At 36.0% G+C, this 27,696-nt stretch overlaps 4 protein-coding genes and 2 non-coding genes across 7 annotated transcripts; 5 read left to right on the forward strand and 1 right to left on the reverse strand.

Moving 5' to 3' along the window:
* Positions 1-4,354: 4,354 nt before the first annotated feature.
* Positions 4,355-6,598, forward strand: LOC137830042 (Dormancy/auxin associated family protein). 2 transcript variants are annotated; one of them, XM_068637135.2, is made up of 3 exons: positions 4,355-4,636; positions 4,845-5,009; positions 6,139-6,598. In XM_068637135.2, the coding sequence occupies exons 1-3, from the start codon at positions 4,522-4,524 to the stop codon at positions 6,240-6,242; spliced, it is 384 nt and encodes a 127-aa protein (XP_068493236.1). In that variant the 5' UTR covers positions 4,355-4,521; the 3' UTR covers positions 6,243-6,598. The 2 variants fall into 2 exon arrangements, with proteins under 2 accessions (XP_068493236.1, XP_068493235.1); XM_068637134.2 differs by having other exon boundaries at positions 4,452-4,636; positions 4,845-5,014.
* Positions 6,599-8,928: 2,330 nt separating this feature from the next.
* Positions 8,929-12,496, forward strand: LOC137830043 (folate receptor family protein). Its single transcript, XM_068637136.1, has 4 exons — positions 8,929-9,202; positions 11,101-11,450; positions 11,725-12,059; positions 12,260-12,496. Exons 1-4 carry the CDS (start codon positions 9,106-9,108, stop codon positions 12,387-12,389), a joined length of 912 nt encoding a protein of 303 aa, XP_068493237.1. The 5' UTR covers positions 8,929-9,105; the 3' UTR covers positions 12,390-12,496.
* A 2,004-nt stretch (positions 12,497-14,500) lies between these two features.
* LOC137830049 (large ribosomal subunit protein eL18) lies at positions 14,501-16,765 on the forward strand. Its single transcript, XM_068637141.2, has 5 exons — positions 14,501-14,704; positions 14,795-14,884; positions 15,530-15,658; positions 15,758-15,940; positions 16,364-16,765. Exons 1-5 carry the CDS (start codon positions 14,702-14,704, stop codon positions 16,520-16,522), a joined length of 564 nt encoding a protein of 187 aa, XP_068493242.1. The 5' UTR covers positions 14,501-14,701; the 3' UTR covers positions 16,523-16,765.
* On the forward strand, positions 14,922-15,020 carry LOC137830808 (small nucleolar RNA snoR69Y). Its single transcript, XR_011084280.1, has one exon. It is a non-coding gene; the product is annotated as a small nucleolar RNA snoR69Y (small nucleolar RNA).
* On the forward strand, positions 15,274-15,355 carry LOC137830809 (small nucleolar RNA snoR53Y). Its single transcript, XR_011084281.1, has one exon. It is a non-coding gene; the product is annotated as a small nucleolar RNA snoR53Y (small nucleolar RNA).
* A 7,366-nt stretch (positions 16,766-24,131) lies between the features above and the next one.
* LOC137830048 (epoxide hydrolase 1) lies at positions 24,132-25,850 on the reverse strand. Its single transcript, XM_068637140.2, has 3 exons — positions 25,281-25,850; positions 24,775-25,019; positions 24,132-24,572 (listed from the first exon to the last, which is right to left on the reverse strand). The coding sequence occupies exons 1-3, from the start codon at positions 25,752-25,754 to the stop codon at positions 24,323-24,325; spliced, it is 969 nt and encodes a 322-aa protein (XP_068493241.1). The 5' UTR covers positions 25,755-25,850; the 3' UTR covers positions 24,132-24,322.
* Between the last annotated feature and the right edge of the window lie 1,846 nt (positions 25,851-27,696).

Genomic DNA, 27,696 nt, shown 5'->3' on the forward strand with positions numbered 1-27,696 from the left:
TCAAATCAATCATCAACTGAAATTGACATTGATATGCTGCCAGCCAATGGAGAAATTCAAATGAATGATCATCCCATGATTACTAGAAGAAAGAGTGGAATCTCCAAACCAAAGTTTTCATTTGCAGAGGCTGCTAACAGTCTTGAAACAACCGAGCCTCATAGTGTTGCAACAACTCTAAGTAATGATAACTTGAGGAAGACAATGCAAGTTGAGTACCAAGCCCTTGTCCAAAAGAAAATACGACATGTCGTGCCACCATCCCCCAAGCATTCAATGTTGGTAGCAAATGAGTCTTTAAGCTCAAGTATAATCTGAATGCAAACATAAAAAACCATAAAGCAAAGCTGGTTTTATAGGGCTTTCACCAAACTATTGGAGTAGACTTCTTTGAGACATCTAGTCTAGTCATTAAGCTCACTATGATAAGAATTGTGCTCACCATTGTTTTTTCAAAAGGATGGGTGATTAGACACATAAATATAAACAATGCATTTCTAAATGGTTTTCTAGCTGAAGATGTGTATATGATGCAACATGAGGGATTTATTAATCCTGAAAGATCAGATTTTGTATGTAAACTTGACAAAACTATCTCTGGGCTCAAGCAAGCTCCTTATGCTTAGTTTGATAGGTTTGAAAACACATTAATTGTTTGGGATTTCAATAATTCCAAATGTGATACATCCCTATTATTTTTCATATCATATGACAACATCTTATTTATTCTTGTTTATGTTGATCATATTTTGGTTACAGGAAATGATCAAGCACTTATGCAAACTTTTATTTGCCAATTAAATAAGATATTTGTTGTAAAAGGCATGAGAGACCTTCACCACTTTCTTGGCATTCAAGTCTATAGAGATGAAACAAGGATTTATCTTACACAGTCAAGATATATTTAAGAGTTGTTGAAGAAAGCTGAGATGAGTCAGTTTAAAGTTTGCAACATTCTAGTCATTGAAAAATATTTGTCTGAGAATGATGGAACAGTCATGCGAAATCCAACTCCTTATAGACAAATTATGGGAGAACTTTAGTATCTCACACATTCTCGACCATATATAGCTTACTCTGTGAACAAGTTAAGTTAATTTCTTCAATAATAAGCCATGATTCTTTGGCATGCCGTGAAACAAGTTATGCGCTACTTGAATGGAACTATTTCAATTGGGTTACATATCATATACAGCTGCCTTGATGATCATGGTTCAGTTGCACACTACTTGTGTGCTTTGGTGATACTTTGGTTTCTTAGTCTTCTTAAAAACATGTGTTTAGAAAAAAATGTGTTGTATCACTTCTCTTCTCAAAGAATTTTATTTTTCTTTACCTTAAAAATCGATTGTGTGCAGATAACTTAAGTGCAATTACTCTTACTTCCAATCTTGTGCACCATGCTCGACTAAAGCATATTGAAATCGATGTTGGTTTCGTTAAAGACATAATTTTGAAGAAATATTATACGATGAGTAGCACCACTGTCCCGTACCAAAGATGGCTCACCAGAGTCATTATCTGAAGAATAAAATTGAGAAGAATTAGCATTAATATGAGAAGAAAGATTAGTGTCAAACCGATGCCAACACTCTAGAGCAGTATGACCAAAATTTTAACATAGTTGGCACTGAACGCAAGCAAAGAGAAACAAATTGGGCATGGAAGATGCGGTCAAAGAATTCTTGGTAGGAGGACGATGACCATTAAGGCGTTTATTGTTGTGTCTAAAAGGGGGGTGGGAACCACGATTATGAGAATGATGGAACTCATACATGGGTATAGACATAAGAGTTGAGGATGACCGAGTAGACGCAAGATTAGTGTGAGGCAAAAGTTGATATTGAGTTTTATACCGTTCAAGTCGTTCTTCATGAGCCATCAACAAAGCTTTAATATCTTCCACCGTGTAAGAATCAAGACGGGAGCTGACAACGATAATGAAAGATTCGTACTCCTTAGATAAACCATAAAAAATAGCTTCAAGATGTTGTTCATTAGTAAGAAGCGAGCCAGTTGCATCAATCGCATCTACAATCTTCTTGATATGAAAAAGATATGTAGATATGTATCGTTCATGCCTGGGAGCCTTCAATTACGTCTTTAATTTGATGATTTTGGTATGGGTTTGAGAAGTATAATAAACCTGTATTCCCTCCAAATTTGTGAGGCAGAGCGTAACCCACTAAAATCTTTGTCAAGATCAGTGTTGTCATGGAGCTAAGAAGCCACGCTACCAGAAGATGGTCTTGTTGTTGATGAACCAGAAACGCATGATTAACATTGTTAGCAGTAGCATCTTCGGTGGTGAGAAAACATAGAGGTAAAGCAGATCCATCAAGAAAATGAAAAAGTTGAAGCCCACTAACATGAACAGGGATTTGTTGTTGCTAGATTAGGTAATTATCATTGTCAAGTTTTTTAAAAAAAAGGAGAAAGTGTGTAATTGTGTGGAGGAAGAAGAAGAAAAAGGCATGGAGGTTTGAAAAGAGGCAGCGAAAGAAGAAGTAATAGACATGGCGATGAAGACGAGAACAGAGAAAAAGAAAACAGATGTAGAGTAAAAAAATCAATGTTCTTGATATCATGTAAGGATATGAGGTTGAGCGAACATTCTTAGAGAAAAAAAATTATTATTAGAAAAGTGTATATAACAAAAAAAAAATATATAAAAGAGTATATATATAACAAAGAGAAAAACCACTAATAGATTTATTTATTGCTTAATAAAAATCCAGTATGTACATTCAGGTAATGAAGTTGTCGGTCATTAACTAATTCTCGTTTTCAATTCTTACCTAATAAACTTAGTCTGATAGAAATACACTTTCGTTTGAGGGGAAAAGTTAAAACAACTTTAATATATGCTTAGTTACAAAAAATTCTGATACTTTTACTGGAATAAGTATTTTTTTATAGTGGTTTCTTGTAGCATTTAATTAGTCATACAATTCCTTATCTTACGAGTAGTTTGTATAAATTTTTATTTAATTGAATCAAATGTGAGTGGAAGTGGTGCATTAAAAATATTTGCGCCACTTTACAAAGATTTTTTAAAGTTACCTTTAAACTTAAAATATAAATGTGGGTGTAATTATTTTGGGGGCGAGTGTGAAAGCATAATTTTTGTTTTTGGATTATGCGAGGAAGAAAAAAATTAGGTGGTGGCAGAAAACACCTGGAGCAGTTTGTAACTTTCTATAGCTTCACTCTCCTACCATAACACATCCCAATGCTAACAAGCTACCCTCTTTAAGTCATGCCTACTCTACGCTCCACTCCAAATTTTCATGCTCATTTACTTCAATTGCCCTCCTCAACCTCTCTCACCCACTCTACCTGCTTCCATTACTCATTTCATTCACCTTCCAATATTCTATATTCGATCATCACATTCAAAATCCTGCTTAACTTTAGACCCAAAACCTCTAATTCTAATGTTGATTATATCATCATAGTATATTAGTTGTGTCTTGTTCTGTGTGCTTTTCTCTTTTTCCTGTTCTCCTTTTTATTATCTTGTACAATTTAAAACCTCCTTGCTTATCCGTTGATCACGATTGATGTGGAACTTATATCTCTCTGTTATTCATGGAAGGAATAAGATATACGAACCCTTTTAGACATTACAATTATAAGTGGATTGCAAGTTGAAAAACTTTATCGTGTTGAAAAGTAAACACCGTTTGCCAATTGCCTTTACCCTCTTTTGCAAGTGGCTCAACGTCTCTCTCTCGTCTACGTACCCATCATCTCTAATGTCATTTTTCAAACCCAAATAATGGAGAAATAGGACACACAAACAGAAGGGATTAACACCATTAAGAAAACAACCTATAAAAAAAGATATTAAAATAATATCTATACTTACTAATTTAATATCATTTTATAAATATAATTTAAAAGATAAATTTACATTCCTTTATATATTACAACACAAATAAAAAAGCAATCGAGTTAGTTGCCTATATTCGAGACTAGTCATGATCAGTAGTGTTTTTTTTTTCATTTTTCTACTGAGAGTTTTAGCGAGTTAACAAAATTATATTTGCAATTGCTGAAAGGGTTTTGTGCAATAATTTTTTTGAGAATTTTAATATATTAAGAAAAGTTGCAATAAAACAATCGGTATAAAAGGAGTCTCTTATCTTTGGGATTTGGACAACAGTCATGGGCATTTTGGAACATACTCCATCGGGAAAATGACATGTCACGCAACGTTTGCTCCTTCAAATACACAATCCAATGTCACGTGTCGCTCACTTATCCGTAATCCCACAATTTGTGGGACCCACGTGTACGGGAGAACCTTATCTCTAGGAGAATCTAGATCCGAAAGCCACGTAGTGTGCGCCCATGTGGTGCCTGATGAAATCGACGGCGCGGATTTGTTCGCAGGCCCATGACTTGTTGGGCCTTTAACGCTTCGCCGTCGTTAAATATTCCTCTCATGCTGCTTATTCTCGGAACATGCTAACTGGATCCATCTGATCCGCTAAGACACGCCACACCCGTGTTCTCATGGGCCTCCTCGATCACTTGTGGGATGACACCGTCGCCGGCCCTCCGCCGGAGAACGGCCTCGGCAAGCTCCGAAAGCACCACACCTTCGCTTTCCGACCAAACTCCGGCAAGGGTACGCATGCATGCCCGTCGAACGCCGTTCAGCTTCCCGAATTAATTTTAGCTATTCCAAAAAAAATAAGAACAAGAAGTAACCTTTTGAAAAAATACTTACAACCTCACGTTAGGTGTGTTAAATCTTAACATGATTAAAAACAAGAAATCTGCTTATGCTAACGAGAAAGCGTTATCGTTGTGTGATTTTGGTTTTGGTGGATCAGAATCAGACGGCGGAAGCCTGAAGTCATACGGTGAGGATTCGGCGGAAGATGCGATGAGAGTTACACGTAGTATCATGATCGTGAAGCCACCTGGATATCAGAGTCAGAGTGGATCGGCGCCGGCCTCACCCGCCGGTTCCACTCCTCCGGTGTCTCCGTTTTCAGGTAAGGTTGTGCTTCACACTTTTTTTATTGTCAGTAAAATGACGAATTAGACCTTGGATTTTATTTTGGAACTGGGATTATCTCCTGGGAAACTGGAGTGACAGTGGGAGAGTGTGACTGAGGCGGTTGCTGTAGAATAGGGTAATTCCGTCTATTCAGACGGCGTTTCTCTTTCCTATGGTAGCGTAGCGTTAACTAGGGTTAGTCATGATGGCTGTTTTGTTTCCTTTCCACATATATTCAACAATGTGCTTATCCATATCCAGACACGTATTAACAAATAAAATAATGAATGTTACAGGTTTTTTTAAAGTTTAAAAAGTGAGATAAGAAATAAGTTGATTGTATAATTGAGGGTGTAAAAAAATGTTTGCTCAACACTAGTAAATATTACTATTGAAAATACAATTATCTTTTGTTGTTCATTATTACTCCTTGGATTTTTTAAGAATTTTTATTTTTATTTATTTTTTATTAACAAATTTTAAGATTACTTTATTATTTATCAACTAGACTAGTGTGTATTTCAATCTTTAAATAATTTATACGTATATTTATTGTGTGGATAAAAAAAAGGTAAAATAAGAAATTATATAATTACTTTATTAAAATTAAAAAAACATGTTATATTTTTGGTTTTATAAAGAAAACTAACTGTAGCATTTAGGTTTTGAAGCTGTCACCCTGGGGTAACTTCTGAATTGAGTTTGTTACATGGTATAGATGTACGATAAAAGGCTTATTTTCTTGGGTTTTAAGGCTATATATATATATATATATATATATATATATATATATATATATATATATATAACAACATACAGGGTTTTAGGATATTTATCTGTTACTGTTTGGAAAGTCTATCCAGAAGATGTTCTTGATGACGTAAATGCACACACAACATGATAGTAATATCTGTACAAGTGATGGAGGGATTCGTACGAGAGTGAATGCATCTTTATAGTTTATGTCTCAACGCTACGTTTTGTTATTGTCCGTATAAAATGTATGAAGAAAAACTGAAAAAGGTCTGCTAATGTAATAATATGGTCGCAATATGAAGCAGTTTAATGAAGAATATAGCATGAAATACTTACTGTTTATGCGTGCATGTATGGTACTGATACAGGAGCTACTAGAGAGTCCTTCCGCTTTCGAAGAAGGTCGACATCTGATGCGTTCGAGAAGAATGGCCAGAACAGACCAAACTCTTCTTCTCCTTTCGATGTGTGAGAAATAACACTCGTCCCTCCTCCATGATGACTACAAAAATCAAAACCCAGTTCGTTTTCCCTGCCTTTTTTGGTCGTGATGTCTCCATTTTTGTTTACCTTTTGTGCATATATATATATATACATATATATATATATATACATATATATATATATATATATATATGTGTGTGTGTGTATGTAAGTTCATGATGGGAGGTAGCTGTGGGTGGTTTAACATATCAGTCTTAGTTTGTCTACTGTTAAACTAGTTATGGTTGTGTCGGTTAGCTGTAAATATGTAAAAAACGCAGATATGGGCGTGCTTTTGTTAAGTGTACTGTGTATATATATAAAGCCTTATCAAGGTTTGTTTAATTAGTGTTTGCTTACACTCTCTAAGCTCTTTCTGGGTAATTCTTTCTCTATATATATTGTATATTTTTTCTGAAAAATGAGGTATGCCTTGAACATGTTAATTTTGGAGGTGGGTGTTGTGTTATTGGATTGTAGAGGGAAGTGAACATAAAAACAAAAAAGTTGAGAAGGGTCCAATATGGATAGGAATTGTGTCTGGCTTTAAGGATGGCGTATGAGTTTTTTTGTGGAGAGGTGGCCTTGTCTTGCAGCATGGCTTGGAAAGGGACAGTTCGTAATGGGGGCTTGACCCACATATATTCTTTAATATATTTACATGTCTTTTTGTCGGAACGTCCTTTTTTAAGCAACACATAGAAACAACTTTATTTTATAACTCACAATGTTCCTTATATTTGCAACCAAAATTATTCTCCTTTTTTACATAATGGATGTTCAAACCATTCCGAACCAACAACCTTATGGGGAAACATTACTGAAAGTAACGAAAACACAATAAATACATAAAATTTAAACCGAACGATTACATGAAGCATTCTCTTCAATCTGCTTCCCAATTCTTCTTATAGAATTGAAACGTAATTTTACAATTCATAAAAAAAAAATAGTTGATTATGTCATGTCGTATCACTTGCTATCTTATGGTGGCACCTTTTCTTTAGATAAACATAATCAGTATTGGTTATAGAAAATTTGTGTGGTGAAGATCTATATTAGTGGTTATGGGCCGATTTTGAAGACTTTCTGGCTTAGTCAGAGGCTGAGTGGTCATGGATCGACGTTGAAGCTTCTTGTGTAGGTCGATCCTAAAAAACTTCTCTGGTTTACGCCAAAGGCTGAGGGGTTGTGTGGTGAGAGTCAATCCAATTAATTATCTTAAATAATTAGTGTTGAGGAGATTACCGTTACAGAATCTGTGTAATGAGCAATTAAGTAATCAAAGAAGTTACAAAGAAGAGGAGCAAGCGAGAAGGCGCCAGGGACAGCTATATGAGAGAGGGGAGACCGACTGAGAAAATGGGGAAAACAACATAAGAACTAGAGTGTTGAACAATCTTGATGTTCTAGGTCAAGAGTTATTTGTCTTGGCTAAAACAACACCTAAGAATACTATGAATAATATTAGAGTTTCTTCCAATTTTTGGTCTTATAGTGTAACATTTTATAACATTTTAGGAATTTTATCAATTAAGAATTTAAACTAAATTTAACACACTATTCTATATTATTTATATTTTTAATAGGTTCCACAATATTTGTCTTTGAATGTTAAGAAATTATATTTTTGTATACCAATTGTTCTTAAATGTAACGTCTGTTTCGTTAGAATTGCTGTATAAGTTTATGAATCTCGTTAATAACTCTTCAGAAATAATCTAATTGGAGTTTTTTTTTACATAATTATTAGTTTGAAGGAAAGCTATTTATGAAACTAAAATTGAAAATTTGGTTTCAAATATAGTTGCTTTTAAAAAAACAAGTAATCTATTATTTCACATCATATTTTAAAATAATTTAAATATTTTAAGATAATAACTATTAATTATAGAATTATTATGATTTTTTTAAATCAAATTAGGACTAAAAGCGTTAGAAGGCAATTGTATATTTATATAGATAAAAGTATTTAATTAATATATATGATTGAAAAAATAGTTAATATTTTCTATATTTAAACAGAAAACTGTTTTAAATTAAATGAAAATAGAAAATACATATATAAAATGAGATGAATATATTAATTTATCTTTTGGATTTAACATAAACCCACTGTCATTATGAAGATTAGTTTTGTTTTCATAAATAGCTACGGAGGAAAGGATTAGTTGTAGGTAAGCATATACGCATGTTGTTACGTCGGAACGTCAAATATTTTTTATTTTTAAATAACATTTTATTTTTGGTGAACTACAAAATATATGCAAAACTCCACCAAGAGAAGCATCCTCTTTTTTTATTTTTGTTATAATTTTAGTCTCTTAGATTTAAAATCAATTTTTTTTTAAGAATATACAAGCAGTCATACTTAAAGCTACACATACAATAAATTTAAATTCTTTTATATCTTGCAATCAGTTAGAAGATGTTATTTATAAAAATAAAGAACCAATAAAAAATTCAAGATTTGTTCTGGCATGACTGTGGGCTCACAGTATATCATATAGTGGCCCAAATTGAAAACACCTTTTACTTACGGAACACCCCTATTCCGAAATCACCCAAAACCTTCAAGGTTAATTTAGGAATTTTAAATATCGTAGGGGTGCAGGATAAAACACCCATATGGTAAAGCTACACGAAGGAGATTGGGCTTAGTTATCTGGATCATCTTTTGAGGAGTTTCACATATTTGGGCTTGTAAATTTTTAAGCCTTGATGTATTGACAAATAGAAAAGATTTGGAAGGTTCCCATTGGATTGAATAGCACCGTGTTTGGGTGCAGTGGTAGTTAGTGTTGGAGACTTTATGAAATCGAGGTGATACAGAGTATGGTGGTTTAGCGGGTATGGATCGGAAGCAGTCCCGGCTCGGACCCAAGAATATGGATTGTAGCTTCTTGATTTTGTTCCTCCTCTTCCATGGCTTCCTTCCTCACTCTTCTGGTTTACCTTCTCTCTTTTTACACCTTTTCATTTAAAGAAATAAACAAAACATCTTCTGTTGATTTCACAATTTTTTTTAATCATCGATTGTCCTCTTATTTCATAACTTGATCACGCTAATATAAATTTCGAAATTAAGCTTAAGCATGGATATACGGAAATGAAAAGGGTAATTATTTCTTTCTTTTTGAAATACTGTGTAGTTTGAACAGGTAGTACTATGATCGTTAAGGATCCGGGTAATTCTTGAATTTTCTTCCTTTCTGATAGATACGCACTCTGGCTTTGCTATATGAATTCGCTTCTAAAATTGTTTGGAATGTTCGAGAGACGCATGGTGGTGTTTTTGAGTTGGTGTTACAAGGTTCATTTCTGATTAGTAGTAACTTGACCCACTCTGGAAGTGTGGTAATTGATCTTTGGTCTCATTTCCGTCATTCCATCTTTCTCAGTTGTGGCATTCTATCAGAACCAAAATACTAAATGTTACATTTACATTCGTTTTGTTTGGAATCTAAAGTGAGCTCAAAGTCCCATATTGGCTAAAGATGAGAGACCCACAAATCTATTGTGTTGAGGCTTTGTGTTGAACGAGGTTTCTTAGTCCTAAAGTTTGACAATTTATTATATCGAAGGTCTTCCGTTTTAGGGAAGCTTGTCCTATTGTGGGACGACGGTTATACTCATGCTTAAAGAAAATGCTTCAACTTGAGAGGGAGATGTTCCAATATGGAAGAGATTCATACTTGATGGGGGAGATTGTTAGGAATTTGAGGTGAGCTGAAAGTCTCACATTGGATACAGATGAGTAGGATGAACAATATATAAATAGAGAGACTCACAAACCTATTCTTAAAGTTTTGGGTTGAAGGTGGTGTCTTAGTCTCTTATATAAGTTTATTCACAAGTCGTTGCTATCGAATTTCTCCGGTGTCTCTCCTCGAGGAACATAACATGTTTTGACCCTTCATTTTGTTGGTGAAGTATATTCCTCAAAAGGACAATTTAAATGGAATTGATTTATTGGATTATGTGTTGATACAACGAAAAAATGGATGTGGATGTTCCAAATTTTATATTAGACAAACTTGTTTCAGCTAACCAAAAACCTTAATTTTGTTGCGAATGTCGGATAAATCGATGTACCTGTTTTTACTACACATGTATGTGGGATAAATCGATGTTCCTTAATTTTGTTGCGAATGTGGGATAAATCTGTGTGTTCTTCCTTCTTTTTCATGGACACACACATGGAACAATGCAATCTACCAATGTCTTGTCTTTTCCCTTTGTGGGATAAATCTGTGTTTCTTCCTTCTTTTTCATGGACACACACATGGAACAATGCAATCTACCAATGTCTTGTCTTTGCCCTTTGGCTTGCCTTGTCGGGATCATCTTTTCATCCTACTGCGCACTTCTTTTTTCAACTAAAGCTAAAATGGAGAATTAGGCATGCTTTCCATTACTGTATGCACATCCCTTAGTAAAGCATGATGTTATTGGAAATTTATCATGGTAATAAATCCTGATCATAAGCTTACAATGAGTTGTGAACTACTTTTTTTTAGTGTTAGCTTATTGTGGATCATAATGGGCAAAACATGCACAGGCATTGATGATCACAATGTTCCTTGTAATTCAATTTTCATTCCATTTTATGCATTTTTGGTTTGCAATTAATAATGCATCTTGTGATTAAATGTGTAACAACTGGTGGTTATGTAATTGAACAAGGTATCTACTCAAACGAGATATCTAACATTGTTTTTGTTGGTCAATGTTTTGATCTCATTTTATCTTACTTGTTACTTCTCCTGTGTTAAATAAAGTTATTAGTGGAATAGTATTCTTCTATGCATTTTGTTTTCAATTCTCTTCATCTTTTCTGAATGCAGGTAAATCCAGTGGTGTGTGTGTTTCTCAAGGTGGTCGTTTTCCTCCCTTTAAATCTGAGGGTAACGCTCCCAAAAAGGGTCCTAAAGATTTGACCCTTTGCCGGATTTTTCGCAAAAAGACTTGCTGTGATGTAACCCATACACATCCTGCTCTGATGTCTGTAAGGAAGCTTGCTACTACTGGGGAAGCTAACCCAGAGTGCTTGCACTTATGGGAACTGTTGGAATGTTCCATTTGTGATCCACTTGTTGGTACTCGGTCTGGACCTCCTCTTATCTGTGCATCTTTATGCGAGAGAATTTATGAGGCGTGCTCAAATGCTTACTTCTCTATGGATGTGAAAACACAGGTTTGGGGGTGGCAGTCTCTTTTTCAAAAATTTGCAGATTTCTTTTGTCAAACTTTCATTTCTATTTTTGTCAAGAAACAAAAATTTACACATGATGGGTTTGTCGTTAATAATTCACAGAAAAATGCTTTTAAGCATTTTAGATCTGACTTAAGTTTTTATTTTTATTTTTGTGGGATAGAGAGTTCAGTATGTTTATATTAGCCTTTTTAATACCACAACATGGTTTAACTTGGCACCTTATACCCGTCTTTCGATTGATTTGAAACACCAGATTCTAGCACCTTGTGGAGTAAATGACTTTGTATGTGGTAGAGCTGCTGAATGGGTCTCCAATGGTACAGATCTTTGTCTTGCTGCAGGTTTCCGAGTGAGATCATCCGATATTGTGTATATTGCCTCAGAAGAGGCTTCTTGCTATGGTGATAAATCAAGTCTAGGTTCTGTTGCTGATTCATGGAAGACTTCACAGTTTGAGTTGACCAGTAAAGGTGAGAGATTGAGGATGTTGGATGATTTCCACCAATGGGTGAGGGAAATGCCATTCGGTGAAAGAGTTTCTTGGGCTATTGGAGGGATGGTTCTAACAGCAGGCTTGGTGTTTGTAAGGTCAGAATGCACTCCTTTTCTTTCTTATTATTGAGTAGCTGTGCATTTTTGTATCGTCCCATTACTGTTAGGCAAGTAAAAAAGACAACTTGTTGGAAATGCAGATTATTAGAAGTGGTTCTTCATGGATTTTTTTTAACTACTTTATAACTATTATTGGAATGATGCTTATCTTCTCTTTATATATCGTAATCACACAGCAAAAGGAAAAGCCATAGCCATCGCCAGAAACTAGCTGCTATAAAGCGAACTGCAAGGAAGCTTGAAGGCAGGATGGTGGAGCAACTGCCTTTTAATGCTCAAGAACTTAGAAGAAGAATTTCCAGATGAGTGTTCCTTGTATGTGATGTTGAGAACATAATTAACGGTGCTAATTTGTAGGTGAATCCTTGAGTTCCTGTTATAATTATCAAAATGAAGTCTTGCTTTACTTTGTACTCGCTTTTCATGTTGTTTCCTTCTTTTTGCATAGGTTTTTCATGATATTTTCCCCTTCAAAATGGGTTTTCTTTAGACCGAAGTATAAGTTGGTTATAAAAAAGAGTTTGTTTGGTCTTTATGGCTTTTTTCTGTAGAAAAATTATTTTATGAAAACCATTGCTGTATAAAAGCCATGGGTGCTTCCACATCCTTAACCTTCGTCCCCTCAGATTGCTTACTGCTTAATGCATCATGAGTCAATACTATCGAGTCAAACTCAACATTGAAGGAATTTCCTGTGCAAATGCTGACAGGGTAGGTATGGGAGGTGAAGTCAGTAGCTTCGGTTTACTGGAGAAATGTTAGGCATTTAGAATTGCATTTGTGGAAGAAAATAGACAAAAATGATGTCTGGTCTTGAAAATATGGTTGATTGTAAGTTAAAAAATGAAGGTGTCTCCATTGATTTTTTTTTTTACCATGTTTGTGTTTGTTGTTGGTCAATATTTATTAAAAGTACAAAATCGTAATTGGATTTCTGTTTGCCAATAATGAAGTGATATTGCCAATCATCAAGTTTCAGAAGTGAGATTTATCAAATGATTAGATGTCCAATAAAATTGAGCTAATCGTAGTGTTAAAAACTCTGTTGCTTATTGTTTTCAGACCTTTTTTATGATAAAAAATTAGAAATAAATTTGAAAATTTCTGGCTCCTTGGGACACTGTAATTTTGTGGCAGAACTAGAAGCTACTGATGAAAGCCTCGAGACTTTGAACACAGGCTTTTGGTGGTGGACTGTGGAGTTGGTTTGTAGATTTTTTTTTATTAGACTTTACCATCTCACTTTGCTCTAGATTAAAATTATCTCTCAATTTACGCTTAGAAACTAATTTTTTCCAAACTTGATGATTATTGAAAAATAAGTTTTATTTTTTCATATTCTAAATCAGGACCAATTAAATAGATTCAACAAATGGATTCTTTTCACTTCTAATCGGATTCAAACTAATTACATTTCATTGAATTATTAGGTTTATTTTTTTATATGAATCAATCCAATTGCTTATTACACTATTTCTTTTCCTTTTTTTATTATCTCCATTATATAAAAAAGTACACTATTTTATAACTTTTTTTGATAGTTTCTGTTTTCAATGGGAAAATTTACCTTTTAATAAATTAAAAATAATGTATTTATTTAATATTATTCTTACAATATATAATATTTAAATTATATTATTTTCGTTAGTTACTTATAAAAATAATAAATAATAAATATAAAATAATAAAAATAATAAAATAATATTATTTTAATGTATTAGAAATATTTATACACGTTATATATTTTCACTAGTATATCTAACAATAATTTGATATAAAATCATTTGGTGAAATTTCTAATTTATTGTTATTTACAGTCATTGAATAATTTTTTTAAAAGTAATTGATTTCTACGAGAACTATTAAAAAAGAGCTTTTGATTTTAATAACATTGTATATTTATATTCTTTTCCTCGGATTATTTTTAAAACATAAAGCTTTTTTTTCTCATGAAAATGTAAACAAAGAAGTCCCATGACATCTTAAACTAGTATGCCAAATTTTTCATCCACTTTTTTTTATTGATTTTAATCTACCTACTACCTTATCTAATGTTACCATGTATTATAGTTTGGTCATATAATTGTGTGTGTGTTTTATTCACATTTCGGTTAAAATTCAATAAGATTTTACATAATAATTATAAAAATAAATATTCATTAGAAATAATGTATACTTTAAATTTAAAATAAACCGAGATAGAAATTAAAGAAAAATACTCCCATTTATTTCTATTATCATAATCGATTTCCAAATCTAATTAACCTAACCTTAACGAAATTGATTTAGTTTGGGTTTTCAAAATCTAAACCAAAATCAATCTAATTTAACATGATAAATCAAATGCTACTTTACTTATCTCGAACTTATGCAACCATGAAAATAATATTATAAAGTTTGATTTGATTTTAATTATTGTGTTAGGTCACTTGTTATGGAAATTTGGGCCGAATACAGTAAGCGAAGCGTTGGGCCTATGTTTCAGAACCAGAGCCCGCCCATATTCTGAGCTCCAGTATGAAAGCAGAGTAGTAAAAAACCCTAATCTGCTTGTTATCATAAATTGCAGGTGTAGCGGCAGAGAGTGAAGGCAGTTCGTTCCGAGACCCGAAGCAGCAATGGTTGTTTATCTCTCTCTGTCTTATTGTTATGCATCTGTAGCATCGTTCTTCCTTTGTTTCTAACGATTTTCATTTGAATTGGACACACAGGGGATCGATCTGAAGGCCGGAGGTAAGAGCAAAAAGACCAAAAGAACAGCACCAAAGTCCAATGATATCTATCTCAAGCTCTTGGTTAAGGTCAGTTTCAATTAACTTCTCTCGTGCCTTTTTCTTTGTCGTCGGTGATGATAAATGTGATCCCAGCTCATTATGAGACCTTCGCCATTGCAAGGTCTGGGAATATATTTTTTCCACATTTTTTCTGAGACACTTTGTATCATAAGCCGTATAATTTTTATTTATTGTTTCATTCCTTCATTTGTGTTGATTTAAGAAATTGTTCAGACCTTCGAACATTATTGTGGGACTGCAATTCCTTTTTTGTTGTATGCTTGTCTTTGTAACTTCAGTGCATAATTCCTTTTCGCTTACTGAATTTTAAATTTGATATCTTAACCCTAAGGTTTTCTTATTGTCACTTGATGTTAAATCTATTCATGAAGATTTTCTGCTTGAAAATGAGAAAGGTTCCCGATGATGTTTTTCTCCTTTTACCATGCTAATTCTGATCAATGATTAAAATTTTCGGATTATTGTACTGAGGGAACTGCTCTATTTCATTGGTACTTATCAAAATTGAGGCTTTTTGAATACCTTCTATTACTTTTAGAACTATTTGTTCTCAGAATTATTTTTACGTTTTATCTACATGAATGCTTATTTTCAGTATGTGAATCTTTGTAAATACTTTGAATTATTCTGATTGTTTTTTTACTTTATCAGCTTTACCGCTTCCTTGTACGGAGAACTGGCAGCAATTTCAATGCTGTCATACTCAAGCGTTTGTTCATGAGCAAAGTTAACAAGCCCCCACTTTCATTGTCAAGGTTGATTAAGTATACCAAGGGGAAGGTACGTCCTTTTTTTTTAATATTTTTATTTTTTTAATATTTTTATTTTTTATCTTTGTACTTGTTTCCATTGGTTTAATTTTTAAATTTATCTATGCAGGAAGGTAAAATTGCTGTTGTGGTGGGGACTATAACTGATGATATTCGTGTTTATGAAGTTCCATCCTTGAAAGTTACAGCACTAAGGTTTACTGAGACCGCGCGTGCAAGAATTGAAAAGGCTGGTGGTGAATGCTTGACATTTGATCAATTGGCTCTTAGGGCACCTCTTGGACAGAACACGGTATGGTTAGAAGCTGCTGTTGTTTTTTTCTCATTTTCTGACTGACTGCTTTTGTTCTCATGAATACGTATGTTATTGGTCTCTTCTTATATCGGAACTTACCTTATCATGTATAGTTCCTCATTTAATCTTCTCTTCTGCAAGAAGTTTTATTTTTGCTTTCTCATTTGGTTCCTCTTAATTTCCTGTGCTTTCTATCCGGACTAATCATACCAAAGACTAATATCAATTAGTGAAATCTGAGTGATTAAATGAGTAACAAGGGATACATAGAATTTATTATTTTTGTGAATATCGAGGTATATGTATGCTTGTTGTTGAATTTTTAGATTATGGAATTTGTTGTCTGCCACCCTAATCCCAAGCATCAGAGGCATTGCCACCAAAGGGTTAGGATTTCATTTAAAACTTTATTGAATGCAGGTTCTTCTTAGAGGCCCCAAGAATGCCCGTGAAGCTGTGAAGCACTTTGGACCTGCTCCTGGTGTTCCTCACAGCAACACCAAACCTTATGTTCGATCTAAGGGAAGGAAGTTCGAGAAGGCTAGAGGAAGGAGGAACAGCCGAGGATTTAGGGTGTGATGTGATAGCAGTTTTTTATTCTACGCTGGTATTATTACCTCTGGAATTCAAATTTTTCTTATATTTTAGACGGTTGAGGCAGTTTTCTTGTTATTTGTATTCTGATAATGATTTTCAGTACGAAGTTTTCATTTTTGGCTCCTTTATTTTCCGGTTTTGTGTTTGGTTCAGTCTTGATGCCACAGATTGGATAATCGTTAGTTATGTGATAAATGGGCTTCTCCAAAATCTTACTTTACTAAATTATGGAATTTTTGAAGGCTAGCATCTAATTGTTATGAATATCTCGTCTGTATTCAGTGGTATTTGTGGATACTATTTTTCCTAATTTTCTTGAAAGTTGCCACTAGCATAAGCTTGAAGCTAATTAGTTGCTACTAGCAGAACAAATCTTCGGATCTAGGATTTGGTTGCGCATCGGTCCCATTTGTTCCCATCGATACATGATTCGGAAATGATGTTATCACCTTCCATGTAGGTCGGTCAAGGAATGACACTCCTTTTACCTAGCCATACCAGTGATACAGGATGAGATACGGTTAGGTTCGAGCCATACAACCTTCAGTCTTTAATCCGACGAGGTGAAAAGATATAACGAACCTTCATTCTTGAATCGAACGAGATGAAAAAGGCTTAACTAACCTTCGTTCTTGAATCAAACAAGGTGAAAAAGTTTAATATTGACTTCTAACATTCTACTTTTCTTGAATTCAAAATCTGTCAATTGTGGGCTTCACTAAATAGAGTCAATGACCCGAGGTGTTTTTTTACCCTTTTTCAATCCTTTTACAAGTATTTGTTTCAAAGGTTGTTTTATTGAAATCCTACTTTGTTAGAGGATTTTCCCTTCCTCATATAGTGTCTAAAAAGTAGAGAAACTTGGAACTGCTGCTCGGATGTGAGTGTTGTGAGAAATTGGATAAATGAACATCCTTATTGACTCGACTATCCTGTTAAAGCTAGAATACCGAGACGTAGATTTGAAAGTCTACATCAGTATATAATGGCAATCTGAAATGGCTTGGCGCGAGGACCCTACATAAAAGGAAATGGGGAAGAGTGGCAAAGAGCCCACCCCAATGACCTTGGGCCATTCCATTCAGAAAAGGCAATTGCTTCCTGCACCATATCACTGCACCCGATTCTAGCGGAAAAGACGAAACTGTCCTTAAACAAAATTTTCGAAATATGTGTTCTGGATTTTTTTATCCGGAACGAAATTTTATATTATGGATTTTTTTTATCCAGAGTTTTTCATTTTTGTTTCTGGATTTTCATTTCCGAAACAGAATAATCTCTTTTCTGGATTTTTTTTCCAGAATGTATTATTTTCAATTCTGGATTTTTTTGTCCGAAATAGAATTTTAATTTTTGTTTCTGGATTTTTATTTTCGAAACTCAATAACCACTTCCAGATTTATTTTTTCGGAATATATTATTTTCAATTCTGGATTTTTATTTCCAGAATTAAGTGTATTTTTGGAAATTAAAAAAATATGTCGGGTGCAGGTTAAAAATGATCGGGTGTAGGTAGCATTTGCCTTCAGAAGATTGGGGTCCCAAGGTGGAGATGATCCTTGGAGGATAATGGAAATCTCAAATACTTCCTCGAGGGAGATATGAATATGCTAAATAAACAATACTTAGCTTCTCTTTTCTAATTCTTGCACGACTATCTAACAAGGTGCCTTTTCCCTGTCTCGGTCAAAGATCGAGCCAAAACAGTTGTGCAAGACGACAAAGAAGAGACCGACGTGATTAAGCTCGACGAGCTTCACTTTCAGGTGGACAAATGAGAGAAAGAACCTAGCTGACTCGTCTCCTCATGGAAAAATATGACAGATCTTTACCCTTAAGGAGAAAGAGTTGGAGATGGAGAAGGCCTATGTCTTTAAAAGGGATTGCGACGTCTGTTGGAACTAGGTACAACCCTTTCATGATGGTCATGAATGATTGGTGGAGGATTAGGCTTACACATAATGTTTTGGTCTACCTTTATGGTTACGACTTTTCCTTCAAGGGTGGGAACCTTGAGAGATGCGTGAACTTAGATTACTAGTAATTTGAAGAGAACCGTCACGTTAAAACCTTCTCGACCGAAAATCTTTCTTAGGAAAAAACAATTGGATGAGAATAGAGTGTGTAAATTTTATTAATCAATTGTAATAGAATTTGAAATGTGTGGCATTCCACGTCATCAGTACAATTTTACCTGACAACCATTATAGGTGATATGCTCCCGCCACTGCAACTTCTCAGATCCAAAAGGACCCTTCCAGTTGTACGAGAACTTTCCTTCATTCTTCCTTGCGTCGCTCCTTGGTCGGACTTTTGTGTTGTAGCGCCTTGCTGCCTGAAGTTTGCATGCTATCTCTCGAGTCTTACTTTTGTCGTGGAGCTCACTAACTATATCTAGGTTTACCGAGAGACTTTCTTCATTCAGGGTTAGATCAAACATTTGCCTTGGGACAATAGGCTCACCTACCTCGACCAAGCGGCTGTACAATGTTTCTTGGATGGACGTCTGGGGGTGCAGCGATACGCCAAAAGATCTTTAACAGTTCTTCGGTCCATCGGCCTTTTGCTTTGTCGAGTCGCTCATTTAACACGTTCAAGATAACCTTGTTAGCAGTCTTGGCTTGTCTATTGGTTTAGGGATGCTTGACCGAGGCTGTTATGGATTTGATGACGAGGTCATTGTAGAAGGATTGGAGTCTTCGGTCGATGAACTCTCGGCTGTTCTTGATTATTATCGTGTGCAGTACTCCGAACCAGCAGACAATACTTCGCCGTACGAAATTTTTCACGTTCTTAGCGGAGATGGACGCGAGTGGCTCAACTCGATGCATTTGGTAAAATAGTCGACTCCAATCAGGAGGAATTTTGTTCCTTTCCTGGGGTGAAGGATCGATAATGTCCATCCCCCAGACGACGAACGATCATGGGGATGCCATGTGGCTTCAGGTGGTGCAAGGGACGAAACTTCTAACACTTAACGCATTTCTTCACGTATTTTGTGCAGTCTCCCTGGAGGACCAGTAATAACCAGCCCTAAGGACTTTGTTGGCCATTGTCCGGGCGCCCGAATGACTACCACATACCCCTTCATGGATCTCATTGAGTACATACTCAACCTAGTTGTTGGTCATACATTTCAGCAGCGACGTCGAGTAGCTCATTCGGTACAGGTCCTGGTTGATCATGGTGTATCTTGAGCATTGTTGTTTCATAACTTCTCTTCCTTTAGTTTACACGTGCCGTGTTTAATGTATTGGATGATCGGGGTCATCCAAGCCTCGCTCTCGGTGTTGGTGACCGCTAGGCATTCAGCCTCCGCCAGATTTGTATAACTGACCTATGGTGACTTTTCTTCTTCGTTTTCGATAGTCGGGATAGCGCATCAACACGCTTGTTCTCCTGCCAGCGGATGTGCTCATACGTCGCCCTCTAGAACCGAGCCATGCTGTTGCAGACCATGTGATAATACCTTTAGAGTAAAGGTTCTTTAACTTCAAATTTACTTTGACTTGTCTGATCATTACTTGGGAGTCGCTCCTACAAGTTACCTCGCTTGTACAACAGGTTCAACCAAGTGAGGAGCTTTGTATTCGGCTTGGTTGTTGGTGTTCTTGAACCCAAATCGGAAGGCAGAGGAGGTCACCGGGTCCCTTTAGGATGACTCCTTCTCCACATGCGGTCTTGTTTTACGTCCATTTGGCCTGAGGTCCGGAAGAGGTGTAAGCTCAACAGAGAAGTCGATCAAACATTGGGATTTTATGGCGCCTCTCAGCTCATACTGGATGTTGAACTCCAAAAGCTCAATTGTCACCCTATCATCCACCTTGCGGTCGAATTTAGACAAAATCTTAAATATGGGGTAGTCAGTGCTTACTATGATGAAGTAGTTATGAAAGTATGGGCACATCCGCCTGGCTGTTAGGACTTGAGCGAGAGCCACCTTCTCAATCATTTGGTACCTCGTCTCACCGCATGGAGTGTCCGACTGACAATGTATACCCGTCGCTTTTTATTCTCCACCTTTTGAACCAGCGATGCACTGACCGCTTCCTCACAGACCGTTAGGAATATCACAATGGGCTGGAAAGGTCTCCACTTCTGGATGACTGCTGGTGATGATAAGAAGTCCTTCAGCTGCCGGAAGATCTCTTCGCACTTCTCATCCTAGTTGAATTTGGACGCCTTGTAGAGAAGTTGCACCATCGGCCTGGTTCTCTTGACCAACCGAGGGACGAACCTGGATAGGGCGGTGAGGCACCCTATCAGCTGTTGGACCTCATTTATGTTCTGGGGGCTCCAAATTTCGGCGATCATCCTTCATTTGTCCGGGTTGATCTCGATCCCCCAATAGGTTAGTATGAAACCCGTGAATTTTTCTCCTTTAACCCCGAACATGCATTTCTCGGGATTGAGCCTCATGTTCATACACATGAGGGCTTTGAAGACCTCTTCAAGGTCTTTGAAGTGCTGCTCGAAAGAGTCGGACTTCACCATAATATCGTCTACGTATACCTCTATGCACCGGCGGATAAGGCCCTTGAAGATCTTATCCATGAGTCGTTGATAGGTCGTCCCAACGTTCTTTAGTCTGAACATCATTATCTTGCAGTAGTAGTTGGCATCGTCTGTTACAAAGGTCGTTTTCTCCTTGTCCCAAGGGTGCATGCTTATCTGGTTTTATCCAGAATAAACGTCCAAGAAATTGAAGATTTTATGGTCGACTACAACATTTACCAGTTGGTCGATGTTTGGGACTGGATATGAGTCCTTTGGGTAGGCCTTATTTAGGTTCGTGTAATCCACACACACTCTCCATTTGTCATTCGTGACCATCACTACGTTGGCCAACCATGTCATGTACCGGGCTTCATGAATGAAGCTGACGACGTGGAGCTTATCAGTTTCTTCCTTGGCTGCGAGCCTCTTCTCGATCGCTTCCTTGAATATCGAAAGCTTGTGGGTCATGATATCCGGATTTACCCCCGACATATCGAATGTAATCCACGCGAAAAGGTCTACATTCTTCTTTAACGTGGCGTGCATCAACTTGGCCTCAGCAGTAGCTATGGCAGTGTCGACACAGGTACTGCACTATTTATCAAGATGGGGCATTCAGCGCAGGTTCTCCCTGTCCACCAGCCTATCCTCAGTCGTCCGGGGATCAAGATCCACCATGCGACTCTGTGCTCCATTGGTGTAGGCTGGTCTTCTTTACGAGGATATTTTTATCCTTAAGAGGTTTTGCGCTTAGGGGACTGTTCTTTGTGTAACAGCTCTACCCTAAGGCTCTCAGCATAGCATTCTCGGGCAACCTTTTGGTCCATATGCACCGTGAGAATGTCTCCTGATGTTGAAGGGAACTTCATTGCAGGTGAGGCGTCGAGATGAACGCCAACAGCCGGTTGATGGACGATTGCCTGACGGAATGTTATACAAGGTGTTAGCGTCGATCACCAAGTATCTGATCTTGATGATTTTGCTATTCTTCTCCTCGCAGAAGGTGGTGTAAAGTTTGATCTAGCCTTTAGTACTGACCTTCTCACCCGCGAAGCCGACCATATGATCATCGTACGACACCATCTTCGGCTCGAGTATCCTCATGGCTTTGAAGGTTTTTCAGTAGAGGATGTCTACGGAACTTCCATGGTCCACCAACATCTCCATGATGGTAAATATATCGATATTAATCGATATCCCTAGCCCTTTAAGGGGAATAATTTCTTTGCTTTATGGGCTTGTCCTGTCTGGGCGATTGTCTCGTGCCTCTGGCACCTTGGAAGAAACGTTGTAGGTGTCCAACTTGGATAAGTTCTTCTATCTTATCCTTAAGGGCTTGACATTCTTCAGTGGATGTCCGCTGTTTTTGTGGTATTGACACCATTTTCTGTGATCGACATTTTTAAGACTTGATGCTTTTCTGGGCAGAGGGATCAACTCGGCGCTGAGAGCCTCATCCAGGATCCTCTCCCTCTCAGCTGTCAGGAGAGTATACCTTGAGAACTGACTTCCTCGATTGTCCCTTCTTCTATCTCCCCAATTGGTCGATCGACCGTGACGCTCCTTCTCCTCCTTCCTCTTTTTTTCGCTAGCCTCCGCACGGGCCTAGTTGCGAAACTCCTTCAGTTCCTCCAATTGCATGTACCAAGCTTCCGGTCCCGGGTGCAAGGCCGTCAGCATATAGTGCATGACTACGTTCAAACTTAGGTTACTAATGCTCACCGCTACCTTGCCGAATCTGTCGATGAAGGTTCTCAAAGACTCCTCCTTTTCCTGATGGATACCAACCAGGGTGATGTATGTTAGATGGTGCAGGCGACTTGTGGCGAAGTGCGTCTCAAACTTAGATATCAACATCGCAAAGCTGTCGACAAAATTGGGATGGAACTTCGTGAACCAGCTGAGAGCTTCTCCCTTCAATGAGGTGGGGAAAACCCGACACATCAATACAAACTCATGTGCGTGGTGTACGCATCCATGTGCTCATCTGGGTCGGTCGTGTCGTCATAGCGGTCCCTGTTGACGCCTTTCCACTTGTCTGGTAGTGGAACTCCGATGACGAAATTGCTAAACATGTGTCAACGCACATAATCCACTATACCGGTTGTGCGGATTGACTTGTTAGGACAGGACTCACCATCCATCTCTAGAGTGGGGGGAGGTGACCGACTTACCGATGAGATTAGTCGGCACGATGGACGGTCTTCCCTCGATCAACTTCCTCTTCATGTATTTCGTTCTCCCTGCAGAGAGCCTGAATCTCTTGTTCATTCTTTGTACTCACTTCTTCGTTTCGTTTTCTCAGCTCAGCTATCTCTCTCTGCAGAGACAACAACAACGTGGCCTGGTCAACAATGTGGCCTGCAGAAGGCACTTTAATGCTCAAGTCAACAAAAAGGTTTGACACTCGATTGTCAGGGTACTTTCTTGAAATATACACTATTTATATGACTTATGATGAACTTTTCTTATTGGGTCAGGTTAAGGGGCTCGACCGTGTTTAAAGCTGATTCACTCAGCTTCTAATTACAAATTAGGTTCGTTGGCTTTGGTTGAACGTAATTAAACTTGAGCTATCGGTCGACCCTACGTTGGAGTCCAAGACGCTACATCAATCGTGCGACCACACCGATAAAAAAGTAAATCTATGTAAAAATACATAATTAAACAAAAATAAATTTATGTAAAAAGACATGGTCAAACAAAAATAACAAAAATAACGTATTAGACGATTATATAACAAAAATAACGTATTAGACGATTATATGCTAAAACCAATTACATTTTAAAATAAATAATAAATATAAATAACATTTTAAAATAATAATATTATTGGTTATCAGTGTAAAAAAAATATTAGTGTCTATGATCATTCTAAAATAAAATAATAATTATAAGAGTAATATTAATCATGATATAATATTAAAGTACATATACGATTTAGTAATTTGGTGATACCCACTATCATGATCCTGAATTCGTCCTACATGCTTAATTTTTCTTCTTTCTTTAAGAATTTAGTTTAGATGACATGATTGATTTTTCTTCTTTCTTTAATAATTTAGTTTAGATGACAAGAAATTATAACTTAACCTAAAAGATAATACTAACATTTTATTATATAATCTATTACTATTCGAGTAGTTATGTAATAGGTGCATCAAAAGTAATTTTGATGGAAATCATCCAAATAACTTTCCTTTATTAGAAGTTTGCACTAAAGAACTCAAACTCCATTATTGGTGTTGACTGAAACTGGGTTTGCTCTGACGCAGAAACCGTGACTCAGAACTTCTTAATGAAGTCATAAATGTGATTGGCCACATCGTGTGCTGCTTCTTGGTTGTTGAAGTGGCCAACTCCTTCCTGCACCACCACTTCCTCCAGAGTTGGCACATCTTTCTTGAAACCACCGTTGTGGATGTACTCCTTCATCCCCGGTGAAGTGTACACCAAGTCTACGCTACCTGTAATGAACTTAACTGGCACATTCTCAATTCCTACTCCAGTCCACGGTGCTGTCAGCTCCCAATTTCTGCAAAACCATTCAACATTATTATGAATCGAATTTAAACTTAACTCCATAAAACCAACTCAAGATAATATTTCCTATCAAGAACATTAGATTAAGCTTTGAAGCTCCCAGATTCTGTGTCAGTTTTCTTTTTCTTTTCTGTAAATAAACAAGATCGACATCTGGTATAGGAATAATCCCATATAGATGAATAGGAACTCACATATTGAGATTTCTGTAATAGTTCAAGCCTCCAGTGAAGCCAGATCTCTCGACTTTCGTAACGTAATAATCAAGATCTTGTTGAGTGAGCCAAGAGGGCAGGGTATCTGGAGTATGGGGATTAAATCCAGTTCCATATTCCCCTTTGGGGAAAATGGGTGGACCGGTTTGGCGCGTTGTAAACATGTTCTTCATCAGATATGCAGTGTCAACGCGACCCAGCTCAGCTTCCATCTTCCCTGGTTCCTGTGCGACACATAACAGTAACATCAACACAGAGTACTATCACGGCATAAGCTTAAAATTTCGTCTTGAACAAGACTCCGATTATAAAAATAAAAAATTACTTCCGAGTTTTAGAAAGAAATGTAAATGAAAAGTTATTAAAACCATAGATTCATGTAGCATCTTTACTTTGATTTTTGTGTCGTTGCAAAGATCTTGATATCTGATATTACTTCATTGGTGGTATTCAAAAATACTAAAGAAGTTGTTAAGAGAAAGTACCTGAAATCTGCATATGTAGTAGTCATCTCCATACAAGGCATGGAAAATATCGAGGGTCTTCTGTTGCGGGTTTCTTCCGAGGAAGGGTCGGAAGGGGACACTGAGAGCGACATAGGCCTTCACTCTGTCTGGTCGGAACAAGCAGAGGTACCAACCGAGGATGGCACCCCAATCATGGGCCACAAGGAACACTTTGTCCACACCAAGAGAGTCAATGAGCGCAACAATGTCACCGACAAGGTGGAAACACGTGTAGGTGGTGAGTGGCGCAGGGGCATCGGTGTCACCGTAGCCTCGGAGGTCAGGGGCAACAGCACGGTAACCCAGGGAACTGAGATGCAGAATCTGGTGGCGCCATGAGTACCAGAGTTCGGGGAAGCCATGCAAGAACAACACCACTGGGCCTTCTCCCTTCTCTGCAACATGCATATTTATGCCATTGAGTTCCACCATTCTGTGAAGTATGTTCTCCATCTTTCTCTTTGTTTATTGTTTACCTTCCGCAGCTGCACCTCCTTTCCCTTTCTTATACTTCCTACTGCAATGGATAAAGATGTCATGACCGACCCTTATTTACCAACTCCTCATAATAATGTAATAATATTTTAAATTATAAAATAAAATAAAATAAATATAATTAAAATATTAATTTATTGAATGTTTATGTAGTTGTTTTTATTGTTTACTGTATCAAAGTATCATTATTCATTTATTTATTTATATATATATAAATGAAAAAATATAAAATATTATAGATAACTTATTAAGATAAAAAGCATTTTAATGTGCTTTTTAATTTCCACTTGACTCATAAAAAAATCTTTTTCAATATTAAAGGTTGAAGATTTTAATCACTGAAAAATATTATAAATTATTGTTTTTATATTAATATTAGAAAATTATTAAATATTTTTGTTTAAAATAAAAATAATTAGTTGTTATATTACAATATATAAGTGGCAATTACAGAAATGAGAAAAAAAAAGCCTTGGTGATTCTGAAATCTATTATTCAATTCAAAAGAAAGAGTAAAGTTGCCTTATATACATGGGTGGAGAGAGAGAAAGAAAAAACTAACTTGACCTATGAGTAAAAACACTAAAAATAAATTACTTATAGGCCTAATAAAAAATAAAATAATATTTAATATTTTTATCAGTCCCCTCAAGCTGGGAGTATATATGTTTTTCATTCCCAGCTTGAAAAACAGAGTGTTGAACTAAACTGTAGTAAGAGGTTTAAGAGTTTGAAGAGAGGATGATATTGGAAGAAGTTTAAGAAGTTCATCATTGAGTTTCTTTCTCACCACGTGACAATCAATTTCGATATGCTTTGTCCTTTTGTGGAACACTTGGTTGTTTGCAATCTGAATTGCAGTTTGATTGTCACAGTAAAGCAAAGTTGGCTGTAGATGCTTGACATGAAAATCAGCTAGTAGGTATGTGATCCACTAGAACTCACAAGTGGAACTCACAGGTAGTAACAATTAGGACGTAATACTTGACTTCAGATGAACTTCTTGATATGGTTTGTTGTTTCTTAGATTCCAAGAGATAAGAGATTTTTCCAAATAAACAGAAAAACCAGTTATAAATTTTCTAGTTTCGGGACAAGTTGCCCAATCAGAACACTATAGGCTTTTAATTAAATAGAAGTTTGACTATAAAAGAATATACCCGTTCCAGTTCAGATATCGAAGAACACGCATAGCTGCCTGATGATGTTCATTTGTTAATTTGGAGACGAACTGACTAAGGTGATTTAACGAGAAAACTATATCAGACTGAGTATTTGTTAGATAGATGAAACATTATTTGATTTTTTAAAATAAATTTCTTGGTCTAAATAAATAAATTGATTGATTTGTTTAAAATGAATATTATTAAAAAAAGTTTGTAAATTTGTTAAAGTTGCTTTAAGGGACTAAAAGCAACAAACATAAATAAACACACAAAGCGATATATATATATATATATATATATATATATATATATATTGTAAAATCTTTGACAAAAAGAGCGATATATGTATCACACGTTAACTTTTAGTAATATAGTTTGCTCATCGTTGAAATTTTAATCCGTGGCTTATCTTTTTAAATACAATATAGTTTGGGATAAAGTCAAGTTTATCAAATTCAATGTATCTAGTACTATCATAATAATAACAATTAATAATAAATTTAATTTTGTTTTATGTGTAAATGAAGACATTAATTTGGGAATAAAATTTGTAACTTACATTATGATATTAATTTGGATCCAACATTTATTTTTGTTCAAAACTAAATAATTAAGATATAATTACATGTTGTACTTATGTTTTGTATTTGAAGTTTACTCTGAGATGATAAATGTCTATTCATAATAAGAATTTTAAAATTCATTAATTTTAATATATTAGTCATTTTTTAAAA

Source organism: Phaseolus vulgaris, chromosome 7 (genome assembly GCF_051622355.1).
Source record: "Phaseolus vulgaris cultivar YP4 chromosome 7, ASM5162235v1, whole genome shotgun sequence".
Taxonomy (NCBI): domain Eukaryota; kingdom Viridiplantae; phylum Streptophyta; class Magnoliopsida; order Fabales; family Fabaceae; genus Phaseolus; species Phaseolus vulgaris.